A 22,187-nucleotide genomic window follows, 5' to 3' on the forward strand; every position below is an offset into this window, starting at 1 on the left:
AGTACTCTGTCCTCCTCCCAGTATCTTGCTCCTCTCCTCCTGCTCTAGCCCGTGATGTGGAAGCCTGAGGGAAAAGGAAACTTTTGTTTGGATCTTCCGGCAGCTACTACCCAACTCCTGCCTCCTGGTCACTCGCTACCTCGATTTCTATGTGCAAAGCACTGTTCTAAGTGCTGGGGGGGATACAAGGTGATGATAATAATAATAATGATGATGGTATTTGTTAAGCGCTTACTATGTGCCAAGTACTGTTCTAAGCACTGGGGGAGATACAAGGTGATCAGGTTGTCCCATCTTACCTCCTTCCCTTCCCCACAGCACCTGTATATATGTATATATGTTTGTACATATTTATTACTCTATTTATTTATTTATTTATTTATTTATTTTGCTTGTACATATCTATTCTAATTATTTTATTTTGTTAATATGTTTGGTTTTGTTCTCTGTCTCCCCCTTCTAGACTGTGAGCCCGCTGTTGGGTAGGGACTGTCTCTATATGTTGCCAACTTGTACTTCCCAAGCGCTTAGTACAGTGCTCTGCACACAGTAAGCGCTCAATAAATACGATTGATTGATTGTCCCACGTGGGGCTCACAGTCTTAATTCCCATTTTATTTATTCATTCATTCATTCATTCAATCATATTTATTGAGCGATTACTGTGTGTAGAGCACTGCACTAAGCGCTGGGGAAGTACAAGTCGGCAACATATAGAGAAGGTCCCTACTCAACAGCGTGCTCACAGTCTAGAAGGGGGAGACAGAGAACAAAACCAAACATATTAACAAAATAAAATAAATAGAATAGATATGTACAAGTAAAATAAATAAATAAATAGAGTAATAAATATGTACAAACATATATACATATATTCAGGTGCTGTGGGGAAGGGAAGGAGGTAAGATGGGACAACCTGATCACCTTGTATTCCCCCAGTGCTAGGACAGTGCTTGGCACATAGTAAGCGCTTAACAAATACCATCATCATTATTATTATTATCATCACAAAACATGTGGGCTGGTGTCAAGTCAGAACAAATAGAAAGAAAGCTAGGTGCACATCATTAACAAAATAAATAGAATAGTAAATATGTACAAGTAAAATAGAGTAATAAATCTGTACAGACATATATACATGTGCTATGAGGTGGGGAAGGAGGTAATAATAATAATAATGATGGCATTTATTAAGTGCTTACTATTCATTCATTCATTCAATCATATTTATTGAGTGCTTACTGTGTGCGGAGCACTGGACTAAGCGCTTGGGAAGTACAAGTTGGCAACATATAGAGATGGTCCCTACCCAACAGTGGGCTCACAGTCTATGTGCAAAGCTTTACTATGTGCAAAGCACTGTTCTAAGCGCTGGGGAGGTTACAAGGTGATCAGGTTGTTCCACAGGGGGCTCACAGGCTTAATCCCCATTTTATTCATTCATTCATTCAATCGTATTTATTGAGTGCTTACTGTGTGCAGAGCACTGTACTAAGCACTGGGGAAGTCCAAGTTGGCAACATCTAGAGACGGTCCCTACCCAACAGCGGGCTCACAGTCTAAAAGGGGGAGACGGAGAACAAAACCAAACATACGAACAAAATAAAATAAATAGAATAGATATGTACAAGTAAAATAAATAGAGTAATAAATATGTACAAACATATATACACATATACAGGTGCTGTGGGGAAGGGAAGGAGGTAAGATGGGGGGGATGGAGAGGGGGACGAGGGGGAGAGGAAGGAAGGGGCTCAGTCTGGGAAGGCCTCCTGGAGGAGGTGAGTTCTCAGTAGGGCCTTGAAGGGAGGAAGAGAGCTAGCTTGGCGGATGGGCAGAGACGGTCCCTACCCAACAGTGGGCTCACAGTCTAGAAGGGGGAGACAGACAACAAAACCAAACATATTAACAAAATAAAATAAATAGATATGTACAAGTAAGATAAATAAATAAATAGAGCAACAAATATGTACAAACATATATACATATATACAGGTGCTGTGGGGAAGGGAAGGAGGTAAGTGTGAGCCCTACGTGGATCGACCAGATGACCTGGCACGTAGAGAAGCGGTGGGGCTCAGTGAGAAGAGCCCGGGCTTGGGAGTCAGAGGTCATGGGTTCAAATCCCCACTCTGCCAATTGTCAGCTGTGTGAGTTTGGGCAAGTCACTTCACTTCTCTGTGCCTCAGTTCCCTCATCTGTAAAATGGGGATTAAGACTGTGAGCCCCCCCGTGGGACAACCTGATCACCTTGTAACCTCCTCAGTGCTTAGAACAGTGCTTTTCACATAGTATGTGCTTAATAAATGCCATCATTATTATTATTATGGGTTCTAATCCTGGCTCTGCCATTTGTCAGCTGTGTGACTTTGGGCAAGTCACTTCACTTCTCTGGGCCTCAGTGACCTCATCTGTAAAATGGGGATTAAGACTGTGAGCCCCCAGTGGGACAACCTGATCACCTTGTAACCTCCCCAGCTCTTAGAGCTGTGCTTTGCACATAGTAAGCACTTAATAAATGCCATCATTATTATTATTATGGGTTCTAATCCCGGCTCTGCCACTTGTCAGCTGTGATTTTGGGCAAATCACAACTTCTCTGTGTCCAAATTCCCTCATCTGTAACATAGGGATTAAGACTGTGAGCCCCCCCCACCGTGGGACAACCTGATTACCTTGTAACCTCCCCGGCGCTTAGAACAGTGCTTTGCATGTAGTAAGCGTTTAATAAATGCCATCATTATTATCATTATGAGTTCTAATCCCGGCTCTACCACTTAGCTATGTGACTTTGGGCAAGTCACTTCACTTCTCTGGGCCTCAATACTTGTCAACTGTGTGAGTCTGGGCAAGTCACTTCTCTGTGCCCAAATTCCTGCATCTGTAAAATGGGGATGAAGACTGTGAGCCCCCCTCGTGGGACAACCTGATCACCTTGTAACCTCCCCAGCGCTTAGAACAGTGCTTTGCATGTAGTAAGCGCTTAATAAATGCCATCATTATTATTATTATGGGTTCTAAACCCGGCTCTGCCACTTGTCAGCTGTGTGATTTTGGGCAAGTCACTTCTCTGTGCCTAAATTCCCTCATCTGTAAAATGGGGATGAAGACTGTGAGCCCCCCTCATGGGACAACCTGATTACCTTGTAACCTCCCCAGCGCTTAGAACAGTGCTTTGCACGTACTAAGCGCTTAATAAATACCATCATTATTATTATTATGGGTTTTAATCCCGGCTCTGCCACTTAGCTAGATGACTTTGGGCAAGTCACTTCACTTCTCTGGGCCTCAGTACCTGTCAGCTGTGTGAGTCTGGGCAAGTCACTTCTCTGTGCCCAAATTCCCGCATCTGTAAAATGGGGATTAAGACTGTGAGCCCCTCTTGTGGGCCAACCTGATCACCTTGTAACCTCCCCGGCGCTTAGAACAGTGCTTTGCACGTAGTAAGCGCTTAATAAATGCCATCATTATTATTATTATGGGTTCTAATCCTGGCTCTGCCACTTGTCAGCTGTGTGAGTTTGGGCAAGTCACTCCTCTGGGCCTAAATTCCCTCATCTGTAAAATGGGGATGAAGACTGTGAGCCCCCCTCGTGGGACAACCTGATCACCTTGTAACCTCCCCAGCGCTTAGAACAGTGCTTTGCACGTACTAAGCGCTTAATAAATGCCGTCATTATTATTATTATGGGTTTTAATCCCGGCTCTGCCACTTAGCTATATGACTTTGGGCAGGTCACTTCACTTCTCTGGGCCTCAGTACCTGTCAGCTGTGTGAGTCTGGGCAAGTCACTTCTCTGTGCCTAAATTCCCTCATCTGTAAAATGGGGATGAAGACTGTGAGCCCCCCTCGTGGGACAACCTGATCACCTTGTAACCTCCCCAGCGCTTAGAACAGTGCTTTGCATGTACTAAGCGCTTAATAAATGCCATCATTATTATTATTATGGGTTCTAATCCGGGCTCCGCCACTTGTCAGCTGTGTGAGTTTGGGCAAGTCACTCCTCTGGGCCTAAATTCCCTCATCTGTAAAATGGGGATGAAGACTGTGAGCCCCCCTCGTGGGACAACCTATCACCTTGTAACCTCCCCAGGGCTTAGAACAGTGCTTTGCACGTAGTAAGCGCTTAATAAATTCTATTATTATTTTATTATTACTGGTGGCGGTGATGGAATACAGGTGAGGCCGGCTCTGTGCCCTGGCCACCTCCGGGCGAGGGCGGGGAGGGGGAGGAGGAGGAGGAGGAAGAAGAGGAGGAGGAGGAGGAAGAAGAGGAGGAGGAGGAGTTTGGTAACTTTCATTTTGGTGGCATTGTGGGAAAGAGCAATGGTCTGAAGGCGGCTCAGCCAGCGTTGGAGCCCACCATGGTGAGTCACCAGGCCCGGGGGCTGATGAGCTGCTCACCTGGCTGCCTGTCACCTGCTCACCTGGGTGCTCACCTGGGTGCTCACCTGGGTGCTCCTCACCTGCCGGCCGGGCCGGGGGGCGGAGGGGACACCCGGGGAGGGGAGGGGACACCTGCGGATCGCTCAGCCATTCAATCCATCCTGTTCATTGAGTGCTCACTACCTGCACAGCGCTGGCCTAAGCTTAGCACTGCAACAGCAGGCCCCTTTCCTGCCCCCAAGGTGCTCAGGATTGGGGGCGGTGGGAGGGGACACCTGGGGATCATTCAGTCATTCATTTATTTATTTATATATATGTATTTATTCATGTTTATCGAACGATTACTGCGTGCAAAGCACTGTGCGAAGGGCCCGGGAGAGTGCTCTGCAACAGCAGGCACCTTTCCTGCCCCCAAGGAGCTCAGGATTGGGGGAGGTGGGGAGGGGACACCTGCGGATCATTCAGTCATTTATTTATTTATTTATTTATTTATTTATTTATTTATTTATATATTTATTCATGTTTATCGAACGATTACTGCGTGCAAAGCACTGTGCTAAGCGCCCGGGAGAGTGCACCACAACAGCAGACTCCTTTCCTACCCCCAAGGAGCTCAGGATTGGGGGCGGTGGGAGGGGACACCTGGGGATCATTCATTCATTCATTCATTCATTCATTCATTCATTTATATCGAACACTTACTGCGTGCAAAGCACTGTGCTAAGCGCCCCGGAGAGTGCACTACAACAGCAGGCACCTTTCATGCCCCCAAGGAGCTCAGGATTGGGGGCGGTGGGAAGGGGACACCTGGGGATCATTTAGTCATTTATTTTTATTTATGTATTTATTTATTCATTCATGTTTATCGAGCGCTTACTGCGTGCAAAGCACTGTGCTAAGCGCCCGGGAGAGTGCACTACAACAGCAGGCACCTTTCCTGCCCCCAAGGTGCCCAGGATTGGGGGCGGTGGGAGGGGACACCTGCGGATCATTCAGTCACTCATTCATTCATTCATTCATTCATTCATTCATTCAATCAATCATTCATTCATGTTTATCGAACGCTTATTGCGTGCAAAGCACTGTGCTAAAAGCCTGGGAGACTGCACTACAACAGCAGGCACCTTTCCTGCCCCCAGGGTGCTCAGGATTGGGGGCGGTGGGGAGGGGACACCTGCGGGCCATTTATTTATTTATTTATTTATTTATTTATTTCATTTAATCATTCATTCATTCATGTTTGTCGAACGCTTACTGCGTGCAAAGCACTGTGCTAAAAGCCTGGGAGAGTGCACTACAACCGCAGGCAGCTTTCCTGCCCCCAAGGACCTCAGGATTGGAGGAGGTGGGGAGGGGACACCTGCGGATCATTCAATCATTTACTTATTTATTCATTCATTCATGTTTATCGAACGCTTACTGCGTGCAAAGCACTGTGCTAAGCGCCCGGGAGAGTGCACTACAACAGCAGGCACCTTTCCTGCCCCCAAGGACCTCAGGATTGGGGGCGGTGGGGAGGGGACACCTGCGGATCATTCGGTCATTCACTCATTCATTCACTCATTCATTCATTCACTCATTCATTCATTCACTCACTCATTCATTCATTCACTCATTCATTCACTCACTCATTCATTCATGTTTATCGAACGCTTACTTTGTGCAAAGCACTGTGCTAAGCGCCCGGGAGAGTGCACTACAACAGCAGGCACCTTTCCTGCCCCCAAGGAGCTCAGGATTGGAGGAGGTGGGGAGGGGATACCTGGGGATCATTCAGTCATTTATTTATTCATTCATTCATTCACTCAATCATTCATGTTCATCGAACGCTTACTGCGTGCAAAGCACTGTGCTAAGCGCCCGGGAGAGTGCACTACAACAGCAGGCACCTTTCCTGCCCCCAAGGAGCTCAGGATTGGGGGTGGTGGGGAGGGGACCCCTTGGGCTCACTTGGAGTTCAGGGTTGGGGGTCAGGGAGAGGACACACCTGGGGATCTGAGCTGGGAGAGGGGACAGGGCGCAGAGGAGCCGGGGGTCCCGGGGGTCTCCAGGGAGAGGCCAAACAGGACCTGCACCCGGGCCGCGCGGATGGGGAACAACAAGGATGGTATTTGTTAAGCGCTTACTATGTGTCAAACACTGTTCTAAGCGCTGGGGTGGATGCAGGGTTATCAGGTTGTCCCAGGTGGGGCTCAAAGGCTCAATCCCCATTTTGCAGATGAGGGAGCTGAGATGCAGAGAATAATAATAATAATGGTATTTGTTAAGGGCTTACTATGTGTCAAACACTGTTCTAAGTGCTGGGGTGGATACAAGGCAATCAGTTTGTCCCAGGTGGGGCTCACAGTCTCAATTCCCATTTTGCAGATGAGGGAACAGAGGCACAGAGAATAGTAAAAATGATGATGGTATTTGTTCAGCGCTTACTTTGTGCCAAGCACTGGGGGAGATACAAGGTCATCAGGTTGTCCCAGGTGGGGCTCACAGTCTCAAACCCACTTTGCAGATGAGGGAGCCGAGACGCAGAGAATAATAATAATAATGATAATAATGGTATTTGTTAAGCGCTTACTATGCGCCAAGCACTGTATTAAGTGCTGGGGTGGATACAAGGTCATCAGGTTGTCCCAGGTGGGGCTTACAGTCTCAATCCCCATTTTGCAGATGAGGGAGCTGAAACGCAGAGAATAATAATAATAATGGTATTTGTTAAGCGCTTACTATGTGTCAAACACTGTTCTAAGCGCGGGGGGAGATACAGGGTCATCAGGTTGTCCCAGGTGGGGCTCACAGTCTCAAACCCACTTTGCAGATGAGGGAGCCGAGACGCAGAGAATAATAATAATAATGATAATAATGGTATTTGTTAAGCGCTTACTATGCGCCAAGTACTGTATTAAGTGCTGGGGTGGATACAAGGTCATCAGGTTGTCCCAGGTGGGGCTTACAGTCTCAATCCCCATTTTGCAGATGAGGGAGCTGAAACGCAGAGAATAATAATAATAATGGTATTTGTTAAGTGCTTACTATGTGTCAAACACTGTTCTAAGCGCGGGGGGAGATACAGGGTCATCAGGTTGTCCCAGGTGGGGCTCACAGTCTCAATCCCCATTTTGCAGATGAGGGAGCTGAGACACAGAGAATAATAATAATAATAATGATGATATTTGTTAAGCACTTACTATGTGCCAAACACTGTTCTAAGCGCTGGGGGAGATGCAGGGTCATCAGGTTGTCCCAGGTGGGGCTCAAAGGCTCAGTCCCCATTTTGCAGATGAGGGAGCTGAGACACAGAGAATAATAATAATGGTATTTGTTAAGCGCTTACTATGTGCCAAGCACTGTTCTAAGCGCTGGGGTGGATACAAGGCAATCAGGTTGTCCCAGGTGGGGCTCACAGTCTCAATCCGCATTTTGCAGATGAGGGAGCTGAGACGCAGAGAATAATAATAATAATGGTATTTGTTAAGCGCTTACTATGTGTCAAACACTGTTCTAAGCGCGGGGGGAGATACAGGGTCATCAGGTTGTCCCAGGTGGGGCTCACAGTCTCAAACCCACTTTGCAGATGAGGGAGCCGAGACGCAGAGAATAATAATAATAATGATAATAATGGTATTTGTTAAGCGCTTACTATGCGCCAAGTACTGTATTAAGTGCTGGGGTGGATACAAGGTCATCAGGTTGTCCCAGGTGGGGCTTACAGTCTCAATCCCCATTTTGCAGATGAGGGAGCTGAAACGCAGAGAATAATAATAATAATGGTATTTGTTAAGCGCTTACTATGTGTCAAACACTGTTCTAAGCGCGGGGGGAGATACAGGGTCATCAGGTTGTCCCAGGTGGGGCTCACAGTCTCAATCCCCATTTTGCAGATGAGGGAGCTGAGACACAGAGAATAATAATAATAATAATGATGATATTTGTTAAGCACTTACTATGTGCCAAACACTGTTCTATGCGCTGGGGGAGATGCAGGGTCATCAGGTTGTCCCAGGTGGGGCTCAAAGGCTCAGTCCCCATTTTGCAGATGAGGGAGCTGAGACACAGAGAATAATAATAATGGTATTTGTTAAGCGCTTACTATGTGCCAAGCACTGTTCTAAGCGCTGGGGTGGATACAAGGCAATCAGGTTGTCCCAGGTGGGGCTCACAGTCTCAATCCGCATTTTGCAGATGAGGGAGCTGAGACGCAGAGAATAATAATAATAATGGTATTTGTTAAGCGCTTACTATGTGTCAAACACTGTTCTAAGCGCGGGGGGAGATACAGGGTCATCAGGTTGTCCCAGGTGGGGCTCACAGTCTCAAACCCACTTTGCAGATGAGGGAGCCGAGACGCAGAGAATAATAATAATAATGATAATAATGGTATTTGTTAAGCGCTTACTATGCGCCAAGTACTGTATTAAGTGCTGGGGTGGATACAAGGTCATCAGGTTGTCCCAGGTGGGGCTTACAGTCTCAATCCCCATTTTGCAGATGAGGGAGCTGAAACGCAGAGAATAATAATAATAATGGTATTTGTTAAGTGCTTACTATGTGTCAAACACTGTTCTAAGCGCGGGGGGAGATACAGGGTCATCAGGTTGTCCCAGGTGGGGCTCACAGTCTCAATCCCCATTTTGCAGATGAGGGAGCTGAGACACAGAGAATAATAATAATAATAATGATGATATTTGTTAAGCACTTACTATGTGCCAAACACTGTTCTATGCGCTGGGGGAGATGCAGGGTCATCAGGTTGTCCCAGGTGGGGCTCAAAGGCTCAGTCCCCATTTTGCAGATGAGGGAGCTGAGACACAGAGAATAATAATAATGGTATTTGTTAAGCGCTTACTATGTGCCAAGCACTGTTCTAAGCGCTGGGGTGGATACAAGGCAATCAGGTTGTCCCAGGTGGGGCTCACAGTCTCAATCCGCATTTTGCAGATGAGGGAGCTGAGACACAGAGAATAATAATAATGGTATTTGTTAAGCGCTTACTATGTGCCAAGCACTGTTCTAAGCGCTGGGGGGGATACTAGGTGATCAGGTTGTCCCAGGTGGGGCTCACAGGCTCAATCCCCATTTTGCAGATGAGGGAGCTGAGATGCAGAGAATAATAATAATAATGGTATTTGTTGAGCGCTTACTATGTGTCAAACACTGTTCTAAGCGCTGGGGGAGATACAGGCTCATCAGGTTGTCCCAGATGGGGCTCACAGGCTCAGTCCCCATTTTGCAGATGAGGGAGCTGTGACGCAGAGAATAATAATAATAATGGTATTTGTTAAGCGCTTACTATGTGTCAAACACTGTTCTAAGCGCTGGGGAGGTTACAAGGTGATCAGATTGTCCCACGGGGGGCTCCCAGTCTTCAGCCCCATTTTACAGATGAGGGAACTGAGGCCCAGAGAAGTGGAGTGACTTGCCCAAAGTCACACAGCTGAAAAGTGGCAGGGCAGGATTAGAACTCACGCCCTCCGACTCCCAAGCCCGGGCTCTTGCGACTGAGGCAGTCCACACGGTTGGGAAAATTAGCTGCAGCTCCTGCTTGCCTTTTCCCATCCCTCCGAACTTGGGGTTCCTCAGCTCGATCCAGACTTTCCCCATCCCCTCTTATTGTCAGTCCCATGTTTGCCCCCCTCCTAGGAGCTTGTGGGAAGCGACTACCTTTTTTGAACCTGTGGCTACTCATTATATAATAATGATAGCATTTATTAAGTGCTTACTATGTGCAAAGCACTGTTCTAAGTGCTGGGGAGGTTACAAGGTGATCATGTTGTCCCCCGGGGGGCTCACAGTCTTAATTTCCATTTTACAGATGAGGGAACTGAGGCGCAGAGAAGTGAAGTGACTTGCCCAGAGTCACCCAGCTGACAAGTGGCGGAGCCGGGATTCGAACCCATGACCTCTGACTCCAAAGCCTGGGCTCTTTCCACTGAGCCACGCTGCTTCTCCATATAGAGACGGTCCCCTATAGGACTGTGCCACTTTCATTCCTTCCTCTCCTGTTTCCCAAAGATTCACGGAGGGAGTTGAGGGGAAAGGGTTCGGTGGAGATGAAATCATAGTTGGCCAAGTTTCCACGTCCTTACCTGGGCTTTTAACTAATAACACACACTGCTACTAACAATAATTGTGGTATTTAAGCGCTTACCATATGCCAAGCGCTGTACTAAGCGCCGGGATAAACGCAGTAGAACAGAGCTGACACAACCCCTGTCCCACGTGGGATGCGCAGTCTAATAATAGACTTCTAGACTGTGAGCCCACTGTTGGGTAGGGACCGTCTCTATATGTTGCCAACTTGTACTTCCCAAGCGCTTAGTACAGTGCTCTGCACACAGTAAGCGCTCAGTAAATACGATTGAATGAATGAATAATAATTGTGGGATTTGTTAAGCACTAATTAACTACATGCCAGGCACTGTACTAAGTGCCGGGGTGGATACAAGCAAATCCGGTTGGACACAGTCCCTGTCCCACGGGGGGCTCACAGTCTCAATCCCCGTTTTACAGATGAGGTGACTGAGGCTCAGAGAAGTGAAGTGACTCACCCAACGTCACACAGCAAACAGGTGGCCGAGCCGGGGTGAGAATCCAGGCCGTCTGATTCCCAGGCCTCCCGTTTCACCGATGAGGAAACTGAGGCCCGGAAAGCTTAAGTGACTTGCCCAAGGTCGCACAGCAGGCCAGTGGCAGAGACAGGATTACAATCAAGGCTTCCCAACTTCCAGAAATGTGTATTTTCCACTAGGCCGTGTCTTTCTTGCCCTCTCTTCCTTACCCCCTTGCTTTAGTCCACGGCTTCCTGGGTGATCAAATTGTGACCCTCAATCTGATGTTGGGTAGGGACCGTCTCTATATGTTGCCAACTTGTACTCCCCAAGCGCTTAGTACAGTGCTCTGCACACAGTAAGCGCTCAATAAATACGACTGAATGAATGAATGAATTTAGCATCTGGGGTTCACCTGAAAGAGTAGGTAGATTGGTGATGGGCAGGTTCAATATTATTTTATTTTGTTAGTATGTTTGGTTTTGTTCTCTGTCTCCCCCTTTTAGACTGTGAGCCCACTGTTGGGTAGGGACTGTCTCTATAGGTTGCCAACTTGTACTTCCCAAGCGCTTAGTACAGTGCTCTGCACACAGTAAGCGCTCAATAAATACAATTGATTGATTCAACAGAGTGAAGGTTTGTTGTGGGAAAGGAGTGTGTCTGCCAACTCTGCTATATTGTACTCTCCGAAGAGCTTAGCACAGTGCTCTGCACACAGTAAGCGCTCAGTATATATCATTGATTGATTTATTGACTCTGCGGAGTACAGGGGTGCTTTCTATAAATGGTGAGGCACTATAAAGGAAAGGACATCAAAACGGCACCTTGTCCAATCCTCTGCCTTCAAGCAGGTGAATTAGTAAACCACCCAGGCCCTGTGGTTCTTTAAAAAAAAATAAAGAAGATATTCCCATGTGTAAAATGAGGCATTATTTATACTTTTAGTGTATTTTTCCAATACAGAATTAATGCATGATTTTGAGTGATAATTTACTTCCTGAGCAGAAATTGTCAATTGTCCAGAAAACGCAAAGTTGTGGTTCCCAATATAAAAGTAGCTCAGTTTTATTCCAAATTCAATTTCTGTAAGGTAGGAAATGTCTTTTCTGGAGTACGCGTAAACTTTGCATTCCAGGCACGTAAAAATGTTAAGGGGGGGTGAGGTGACACACTGTGGAATCCCTTTTATTGTTGGAACATGAGACTTAACTGAACGTTGACATATTGCCACCTGAAACTGTCCTGTGATATTAATTACTGTGCCAGCTTCCTTCTGGATAGAGCCTTAAGAACATTTCTCACTCTCTGTACTTTCTGGGGTGGCAAAGTCGCGTTGGGAATTTGGCCCAGCCATGACCACAATTAGAAGGGCACAGTGTAAATTCAAGATCAAGGTGGGGCTAATTTATCAATCCAACTGTGTAATAATTTCCTTCTCTCCCTGATCCTTGGTAACCACTGCTTACTAATTTAATCTTCCCCACGAGGCAGGTGTGTTTGTGGCCGGGGCGGGGGGGAAATCTTCCATTTTAAAGATTGTTTTGACTCCATTTCTAAGTGGGGCAAATCTAGTAATAGCTGGAAAGAGCATGGACTTTGGAGTCCGAGGTCGTGGGTTCAAATCCCGGCTCCGCCACTTGTCAGCTGTGTGACTTTGGGCAAGTCACTTCACTTCTCTGGGCCTCAGTTCCCTCATCTGTAAAATGGGGATTAAGACTGTGAGCCCCCTTGGGGCAACCTGATCGCCTTGTAACCTCCCCAGCGCTTAGAACAGTGCCTTGCACATAGTAAGCGCTTAATAAATGCCATTATTATTATTATTATTATTATTATTATTATTATTCCATCGCTCTGGAGGCAAAATACATGTTACGGAGGCACTGATACTAGTCCCAAATCCAGGATTATCTCGGGAACCACCTTGCCCTCAACTTTATCTCTCCACCCTTCTGCCACCCTGGTGTGGCATCCCCACAACACATATATGTCTATATTTGTTATTTATTTATCTATGTATATTAATGTCTCTCTCCCCCTCTAGACTGTGAGCTCTTTGTGGGCAGGAACATGTCTGTTTGTGGTTCTATTTTACTTTCCCAAGCACTTAGTACAGTGCTTTGCACACAGTAAGCGCTCAGTAAATACGAATGAATGAACATTATTATTATTATTATTAGAATGAATGAATCCCCCTGCCTTACCTCCTTCCCCTCTCCACAGCACCTGTATATATGTTTGTACATATTTATTACTCTATTTTACTTGTACATATTTATTGTATTTGTCTTATTTTGTTAATATGTTTTTTGTTGTCCGTCTCCCCCTTCTAGACTGCGAGCCCGCTGTTGGATAGGGACTGTCTCTATATGTTGCCAACTTGGACTTCCCAAGCGCTTAGTACAGTGCTCTGCACACAGTAAGCGCTCAATAAATACGATTGAATGAATGAATGAATGAACTTGAGGGTTGGTTCGGCCTCCCTCAGCGTAATTCAGGACTATGTTGCAAAGCAAACTTTGGACTCGCACTTGACAGAGAGTCATTCGGCAACGGGAAATACTGCTGGGAGGTATTATCTTTTTCAAAACGAGATTAGAAGAATCACGGATTCTCTTTGTAGTATCGTCATCATCTGGGGCTAAAAACGTCATTGGGAGGAGATTTTTTGATGGTTTCAAACACCCACTAAGTGAAATGAAAAGGGGTGTCTCCACCCCCTTCCAAAAATATCTCTGATTGAGGCTTTAATTTGGTGCTTTCTCTGTCTTTGCATGGATAGCCTATTTGAACAGATGAATTCTGAAAACCTATCACAAACTGATTCTTAAAAAGCGTATGGCATCAAAGAATAATACAGTATTCCACCTGATTGGTTCAAAAAACAATGAGGAAATTGCTCTCCTTTTTTCTTAGGTAAGTGATGATTCTCGGCTGTGTAAACCAACAAGGTTTTTTTTTCAGTTTACACTAAAGATTTATACTTAAAAGAACTACATTTTAAAGCACGGTTTTATCTCTGGATAGAGAGTTGCCCGTAGAAGTCGAGGAGTGACAAGCCCATTTAATAGTCCTATATCTAGTTCACTTTGGTGAGTCATTCAGTTGTATTTATTGAACGCTTACTGCATGCAGAGCACTGTACTGAGCACTTGGGAGAGTACAATATAACAATAGAACAGACACATTTCCAGCCCACAAGGAGCTTACAGTTAAAAACATTTGTGCGGGTCTCACTGAACAATGACATGAAAAGTCATGAGTGCAGGGCAGTATCATCTGAGGGGGGAGAGTAAGTAAGAAGCAGCATGGCTCAGTGGAAAGAGCCCGAGCTTGGGAGTCAGAGGTTGTGGGTTCTAATCCTGACTCCGCCACTTGTCAGCTGTGGGACTTTGGGCCAGTCACTTAACTTCTAGACTGTAAACCCACTGTTGGGTAGGGACTGTCTCTATATGTTGCCAACTTGTACTTCCCAAGTGCTTAGTACAGTGCTCTGCACACAGTAAGCGCTCAATAAATACGATTGATTAACTTCTCTGTGCCTCAGTTACTTCATCTGTAAAATGGGGGTTAAGACTGTGAGCCCCGTGTGGGACAACGTGATTACCTTGTATCTACCCCAGTGCTTGGCACGTTAACAAATACCATTATTATTATTACAAAGCTGCTCTGGGTGTCACTGCAGCCTTATTTAGGAAGGCCCTGCTTGCTCCAGGTGGGAAGTGGCTCAAAATGTGCTGTAAATATGGCCAGCACACCCAACTCAGCCATTCTCATGATTAAGTGCGATTTCATGGTCAATTGCATCTTCAAAAACAAAGGACAGATACACACCCACATTATGTATACAATTGAATTCGAGTTTGGAAAGATTCAAGAGGAGGAAAATTTTGGTCACTTCTAATCAGTTATTAAGCATCCACATCACAAAGGCCATCATGCTTGGCCTGCAGCGTGTCTGTTGGAGTCACCCGTTGAGTATGACAGACAATAATTATAATAGTAATGATGACATTTATTAATCAATCAATCGTATTTATTGAGCGCTTACTGTGTGCAGAGCACTGTACTAAGCGCTTGGGAGATACAAGTTGGCAGCATATAGAGACAGTCCCTACCCAACAGTGGGCTCACAGTCTAAAAGGGGGAGACAGAGAACAAAACCAAACATACTAACAAAATAAAATAAATAGAATAGATATGTACAAGTAAAATAAATAAATAAATAAATAAATGAATAAATTGTGCCAAACACTGTTCTAAGTGCTGGGGGGGGGGGTACAAGGTGATCAGGTTGTCCCACGGGGGGCTCCCAGTCTTCATCCCCATTTTACAGATGAGGGAACTGTGGCACAGAGAAGTGAAGTGACTTGCCCAAAGTCACACGCCTTGGCCCTGGGATTTCAGAACCAAGAACCGGTGGGAAGTAATTGATTACGGTGCTGGTGGTTTGTGCAGTTTTACTACACAATCTCACACCTCCTGCTGGGGCATGGAGTTCAAGAAGTGAATAGAGAGCGGTGCAGCACATTACAAGAAGCAGCGTGGCTCAGTGGAAAGAGCAAGGGCTTTGGAGTCAGAGGTCATGGGTTCCAATCCCGGCTCCGCCACTTGTCAGCTTGTGACTTTGGGCAAGTCACTTCACCTCTCTGGGCCTCAGTTACCTCATCTGTAAAATGGGGATGAAGACTGGGAGCCCCCCGTGGGACAACCTGATCACCTTGTAACCTCCCCAGTGCTTAGAACAGTGCTTTGCACATAGTAAGCACTTAATAAATGCCATCATTATTATTATTATTATTACAAGAGTGCATGCAATAATTTCATCTACAAAACCCATTTGGAAAGCGGTCCAACATCAATGCTATGTTGTAGCACCCATATCTATGAGGTGATGGCCTTGGTAGTTTCCCAGTTTGGCCTGATATTTTTCAGAATTTCTTCTGGCCCAACTCACCTCGCAGGAAGCAGCATAGCATAGTGGATAGAGCACGGGCCTGCGAGTCAGAAGGTCATGGGTTCTAATTCCGTCTCTGCCACTTGTTTGCCGTGTGGCCTTGGGCAAATCACTTAACTTCCCTGTGCTTCAGTTACCTCATCTGTAAAATGGGGATTAAGACTGTGAGCCCCAGGTGGAACATGAACTGTTTCCAACCTGATTTTCTCGTATCCACTTAGTACAGTGCCTGGCACATAGTAAGCGCTTGACAAATACCATGATTATTATTATTATTAGAACACTCAAAGTGGTTCTTTGATCAGAAACCTTCACCACTGTTGGCATAGAGAAGCAGCGTGGCTCAGTGGAAAGAGCCCAGGCTTTGGAGTCAGAGGTCATGGGTTCAAATCCCAGCTCCGCCAACTGTCAGCTGTGTGACTTTGGGCAAGTCACTTAACTTCTCTGGGCCTCAGTTACCTCATCTGTAAAATGGGGATTAAAACTTTGAGCCCCCCATGGGACAACCTGATCACCTTGTAACCCCCCCAGCGCTTAGAAAAGTGCTTTGCACATAGTAAGCGCTTAACAGATAGCATCATTATAGTCTCAGCAGGCATTCCCCTGGTAGGGCTCTTTCCATATCTTAAATTCCATATCTCAGATTGTGGGTCTTGCCATCAGTTAATTCCAAAAAAGTCAGCTGATGCTGGATCTTATCTTCTGGATCGTCTCATGGATCTTCAAACTGAAAATATAGAAAACTAATCTTTCCTGAGGTGGTTTCTGAAATTTTCCTCCATCTAGTTGAAAGCCTAGTGTACTGTAGTTCGACAGTTCTCAAGGATTCCCGAGGGAAATAATTCATAAGCAGGAAATCGATTGCATTGAACTTCCCAAGCGCTTAGTACAGTGCTGTGCACACAGTAAGCGCTCAATAAATACGATTGAATGAATGAATACATGGAAAGGAGAATCTTATTTATTTATTTATTTATTTTATTTGTACATATTTATTCTATTTATTTTATGTTGTTAATATGTTTTGTTTTGTTCTCTGTCTCCCCCTTCTAGACTGTGAGCCCACTGTTGGGTAGGGACTGTCTCTATATGTTGCCAACTTGTACTTCCCAAGTGCTTAGTACAGTGCTCTGCACACAGTAAGCGCTCAATAAATACGACTGAATGAACGAATCCCAATAATGGGCTGTTTATTATTATTAATATGATGATAATATTTGGGGAATTTGTTAAATGCAGGCAATGTGCTAAACAATGTACTAAGCGCTAGGGAAGGTTCAAGCTAATCAGGTCAGATTCAGTCCCTGTTCCACATGGGGCCCACATTTTAGGGGAAAGGGAGAACAGGTATTGAATCCCTATTTTTCAGATGTGGAAACAGAGGCACAAAGAAGGGAAGTTACGTGTCCAGGGTCACATAGCCGACAAGTGGCAGAGCTAGGATTTGAACCCAGATCCTCTGACTCTCAGATTCATACTCTGTTCGCTAGGCCACGCTATGCTGCATGTTCTGCCTAAGCCTTAAAATCATGTGTGTCTTGTTGTCAGAGCACATACTCTTCATTCAATCATATTTATTGAGCGCTTACTGTGTGCAGAGCACTGTACTAAGCGCTTGGGAAGTACAAGTTGGCAAGTACATGCTAGTGCCTGAGGAAAAGTCTACTTTCACCACTGCTTTGCGCATTCTTTAACGAGGAAATTACCCAACCAGCGCGGTCTCTTCACCAACCGATGAAGCAAACTGAAAATTAAAGATGCTTTATGCTCCTTCATGTTCTTCTAAATGCATTCTACCGAGAACAACACCCTAGAGTTTTTGTTCTCCACTTAAAGAATAAGCAGTAATATTATTTATTAGAGAAGCAGTGTGGCATAGTGGAAAGAGCCCGGGCTTTAGAGAGTCAGAAGTCCTGGGTTCTAATCCCGGCTCCGCCACTGATCAGCTGTGTGACTTTGGGCAAGTCACTTGACTTTTCTGTGCCTCAGTTACCTCACCTGTAAAATGAGGATTAAGACTGTGAGCCCCACATGGGACAACCTGATCACAAGTGCTTAGAACAGTGCTTTGCACATAGTAAGCGCTTAACAAATGCCGTCATTAAATTAAATTAATTCTCTGTGCCTTAGTTACCTCATCTGTAAAGTGGGGATTAAGTGTGTGAGCCCCACGTGGGATAATCTGATTACCTTGTATGTATCCCAGTGCTTAGAGCAGTGCTTAGCACATAGTAAGCGCTTAACAAATGATATATTATTATTATTTATTAAGCACCTACTGTGTATAAGTCACTGTACTAACCACTGGAATAGAATCCTAACACAGGTGGAAATTAGACAGTGATCCTTGACCTTTGGAGGGCTCACAATCTTAAAATGGGGAAAATAAGATCTTTTAATAATGATATGCATTCTGCTGATATCACTCCTTTGAGAGCATTCCTTGAGAGCAGCAGAGCAACGCATAACAGACAAGAAGCAGCATGGCCTAGTGGATAGAGCACGGGCCTGGGAGAGAGCAAGACCTGGGTTCTAATTCTAACTCTGCCACTTGTCTGCTGTGTCACTTTGGACAAGTCACTTCAGTTCTCTGTGCCTCTGTTACCTCATCTGTAAAGTGGGGATTAATAATAATAATAATGGCATTTGTTAAGTGCTTACTATGTGCCAAGCACTGTTCTAAGCACTGGGAGGGATACAAGGTAATCAGGTTGTCCCACATGGGGCTCACAGTCTTAATCCCCATTTTCCAGATGAGGTAACTGAGGCACAGAGAAGTTAAGTGACTTGCCCAAAGTCACACAGCTGACACCCTCCTTCCTCTCCCCCTCCCTTCTTCCTCTCCCCCCCTCGGCTTACCTCCTTCCCCTCCCCACAGCACCTGTATATAGGTATATACGTTTGTACGGATTTATTACTCTTATTTGTACATACTTATTCTATTTTATTTTGTTAATATGTTTTGTTGTCTGTCTCCCCCTTCTAGACTGTGAGCCCACTGTTGGGTAGGGACCGTCTCTATATGTTTCCAACTTGTACTTCCAAAGCGCCTAGTACAGTGCTCTGCACACAGTAAGCGCTCAATAAATACGATTGAATGAATGAATGAATGACAGGCGGCGGAGCCGGGATTAGAACCCATGACCTCCGACTCCCAAGTCCGGGCTCTTTCCGCTGAGCCACGCTGCTTCTCTAAAGACGATGAGCCTTATGCAGGACAGGGACTATGTCCAATCAGTCAATCAATCGTATTTATTGAGCACTTACTGTGTGCAGAGCACTGGACTAAGCACTTGGGAAGTACAAGTTGGCAACATATAGAGACAGTCCCTACCCAACAGTGGGCTCACAGTCTAAAAGGGGGAGACAGAGAACAAAACCAAACATACTAACAAAATAAAATAAATAGAATAGATATGTACAGGTAAAATAAATAGAGTAATAAATATGTACAAACATATATACATATATACAGGTGCTGTGGGGAAGGGAAGGAGGTAAGATGGGGGGATGGAGATGGGGACGAAAGGGAGAGGTCCAATCTAATAAACTTGTCTCTACCCCAGTTCTTAGTATAGTGCCTGGCACATAGTAAGCGCTCAACAAATAGCATTAAAAAATGGTCTCCCGCAGAACAGTCCTATAACGCAGCAAGGAAAGCTTTTCAGGGACCTGCTCCTTGAAGTGTAGAGAGAACAAGAAGTAAGCGAGGTAATGGAGGGCAGGGAGGAAGCTGGCAAGGCAGTGAGACCTCAGGAAATATCCACCGTCACTCTCCGATCCCCTTTCCAACCTAGCTGAAAGTTGGATGGTCAGTTCATTTCATTTAATCGTATTTATTGAGCGCTTACTGTGTGCAGAGCACTGTACTAAGCACTTGGGAGAGAACAATAGAATAAGCAGACACATTTCCCTGCCCACAACGAGCTTTCCGCCCACCATCCCCTACTGCCGACAGAGACTTTGGAAGGATTGTCGGTCCTGGGATCTCCCGGGGCAATCATCGGTCCCTAAAAGAGAAGAAATGTGGCCTAGTCATCATCAGTCGTATTTATTGAGCGCTTACTGTGTGCAGAGCACTGTACTAAGCGCTTGGGAAGTACAAGTTGGCAACATAACTAGTTGGCCTAGTCGATAGAGCACGGGCCTGGGAATCAGAAGGACCTGACTTCTAATCCCAGCTCCGCCACTTGTGTGCTGTGTGACCTTGGGCAAGACACTACAATTCTCCGTGCCTCAGTTACCTCATCTGTAAAATGGCGATTAAGGCTGTGAACCCCATGTGCCCAGCCCAATTCGCTTGTCCCTACCCCAGTGCTTAGGAGCAGTGTCTGGCACAGAGAAAGCGCTTAACAAATACCATATTATTAATGTCCCTTCAGAGCTCTTTAGAACCCATCAGGCTCAGGAACAAATATTTTTAGCTCTTAATATAGCACAGCCAATATTGTCCATGTTCTTTCCTTTCATTAGCTTATCCACACAGCTACCCAGGGGGATAAAATGTTATCATTTTTATGAAACAGATGAGAAAATTGATTCCAGGGAAGGTATGATTTGACCAAGATCAAAAAAGCAAATTGTTGGCAGAGGTGAGATTAAAGTGATGTCCATTGGCTTCTACTTCGCAAAGTTATTCTGCAGACTTCTCTACCTTGTTTCCATGCCTGGTGTCTCATGCCGGGATCTTTAAGATTACTGACTTGGGTTGTGCCTCTAGGCTGGAAGCTTATAAAGGGCAGGGACCGTGTCCACTAGTTCTGTTGTACTCTCCCAAGCGCTTGGTAGAGAGCTCTGCACGTATTAAGCGCTCAATAAATACTATTGATTGATTGATTGAGCCTTGGTGAGCTTTCCTGAATAGGCGGAGGTTCTATCGCATCCTAAACTTTACGAGATGACGACCCATCTTGATTGTTTATATTTTGGTTGAGTCTTTTTCTATGAGAGGAAACAGTCTTCGAGGGGTGGTGTCCTAGGGGAAACTTGGGACTTTCAGTTCTGTCAGTGGAATTGTCAGTTATATATACCTCCGAGCTTGGGTGGATTCCTACAGTCTGGACAAGTCACTTAAATACGATACGATGCAGCCTTACTTTATCTCCCTATTAATCAATCGATCCAACAAATTTATTGAGCGCTTCCCATGTGCAGAGCACTGTATTATGGGAGGCTACAATATAATACCGTTGATAGGAACATTCCCTGCCCCACAAGGAGCTTACAGTCTAGAGGAATGTCTATAATAATAATAATGGTATTTGTTAAGCGCTTACTATGTGCAAAAAGCACTGTTCTAAGCGCTGGGGGGGATGTAAGGTGATCAGGTTATCCCACGGGGGGGCTCACAGTCTTAATCCCCATTTTACAGATGAGGTAACTGAGGCACAGAGAAGTTAAGTGACTTGCCCAAAGTCACACAGCTGACAAGCGGGGGAGCCGGGATTCGAACCCATGACTCCCAAGCCCAGGCTCTTTCCATTGAGCCACGCTGCTTCTCTTGTCTATCCACCTGTAACATAGAAAGAGTGTACATCCCAGTTGAATACTCGGACAATTACCTGGGGGTAGTAAAAGTATCTGTGCTCTGCACACAGTAAGCGCTCAATAAATACAATTGATTGAATTGTGTGTCACCCGTGCAAATTAATCCGGATTTGCAGCCCCTGATTATGCCGCCCTGTCCTCCTTTTTTAGAACTCTGCGTCAAAAGTCATGCTGCTAAAGAGAAGCAGTGGAAAGTACACAGGCCCAGGAGTCAAAGGACCTGGGTTCTAACCCTTGCTCTGCCACTTGTCTGCTGTGTGACTGTGCCTCAGTTACCTCATCTGTAAAATGGGGATTAAGACTGTGAAATCCATGTGGTACATAGACTGTATCTTGTTTGTGCCCGGTACTTAGTACAGTGCCTGGCACATAGCATTCATTTTGATCGAGTGATAGCTTGGCTTTCCTTCCCCAAACAGATTTTTAAATTGTGAGAGGGCTGAGAACTTGAGGCTGTGAGGGGGAAAAAAGTAAAGCTAAGTAACCAGATTTACTTCAGATATGAAGAAACAGAAAACCCAGGCACTCTGTGGGTTTTCTAATGTAGAAATTCAGGTCCTGCAGTAGCCTCAAGTTAGATTGTAAATGATCCCGGCTTCCTCCTTTTGCTACCTTGTTGCCTTTTTTGTCTCCTATTTGCCAACGTTTTCTTCTTCCTCATGGCAAAAGTGCAGCAGGAGCACTTCAGTAATCTTAGTGAAAGCAGCAGAAAGGGATGACAGCCCAGACCGACAAGCTTCCATCGGTCCAATCAATC

The 22,187-nt window shown here is 45.4% G+C and overlaps 1 protein-coding gene across 1 annotated transcript in view; it reads left to right on the forward strand.

Moving 5' to 3' along the window:
* The first annotated feature begins 4,311 nt into the window (after positions 1-4,311).
* AP1S3 (adaptor related protein complex 1 subunit sigma 3) overlaps positions 4,312-22,187 on the forward strand; it is a 59,307-nt gene continuing 41,431 nt past the window's right edge. Inside the window, exon 1 of the mRNA XM_038749233.1 lies at positions 4,312-4,368. Within this exon, the coding sequence (XP_038605161.1) occupies positions 4,366-4,368 (3 nt within the window). The 5' untranslated portion in view covers positions 4,312-4,365. The remainder of the gene's footprint in view (positions 4,369-22,187) is intronic.

This window comes from Tachyglossus aculeatus, chromosome 7 (genome assembly GCF_015852505.1).
Source record: "Tachyglossus aculeatus isolate mTacAcu1 chromosome 7, mTacAcu1.pri, whole genome shotgun sequence".
NCBI lineage: Eukaryota > Metazoa > Chordata > Mammalia > Monotremata > Tachyglossidae > Tachyglossus > Tachyglossus aculeatus.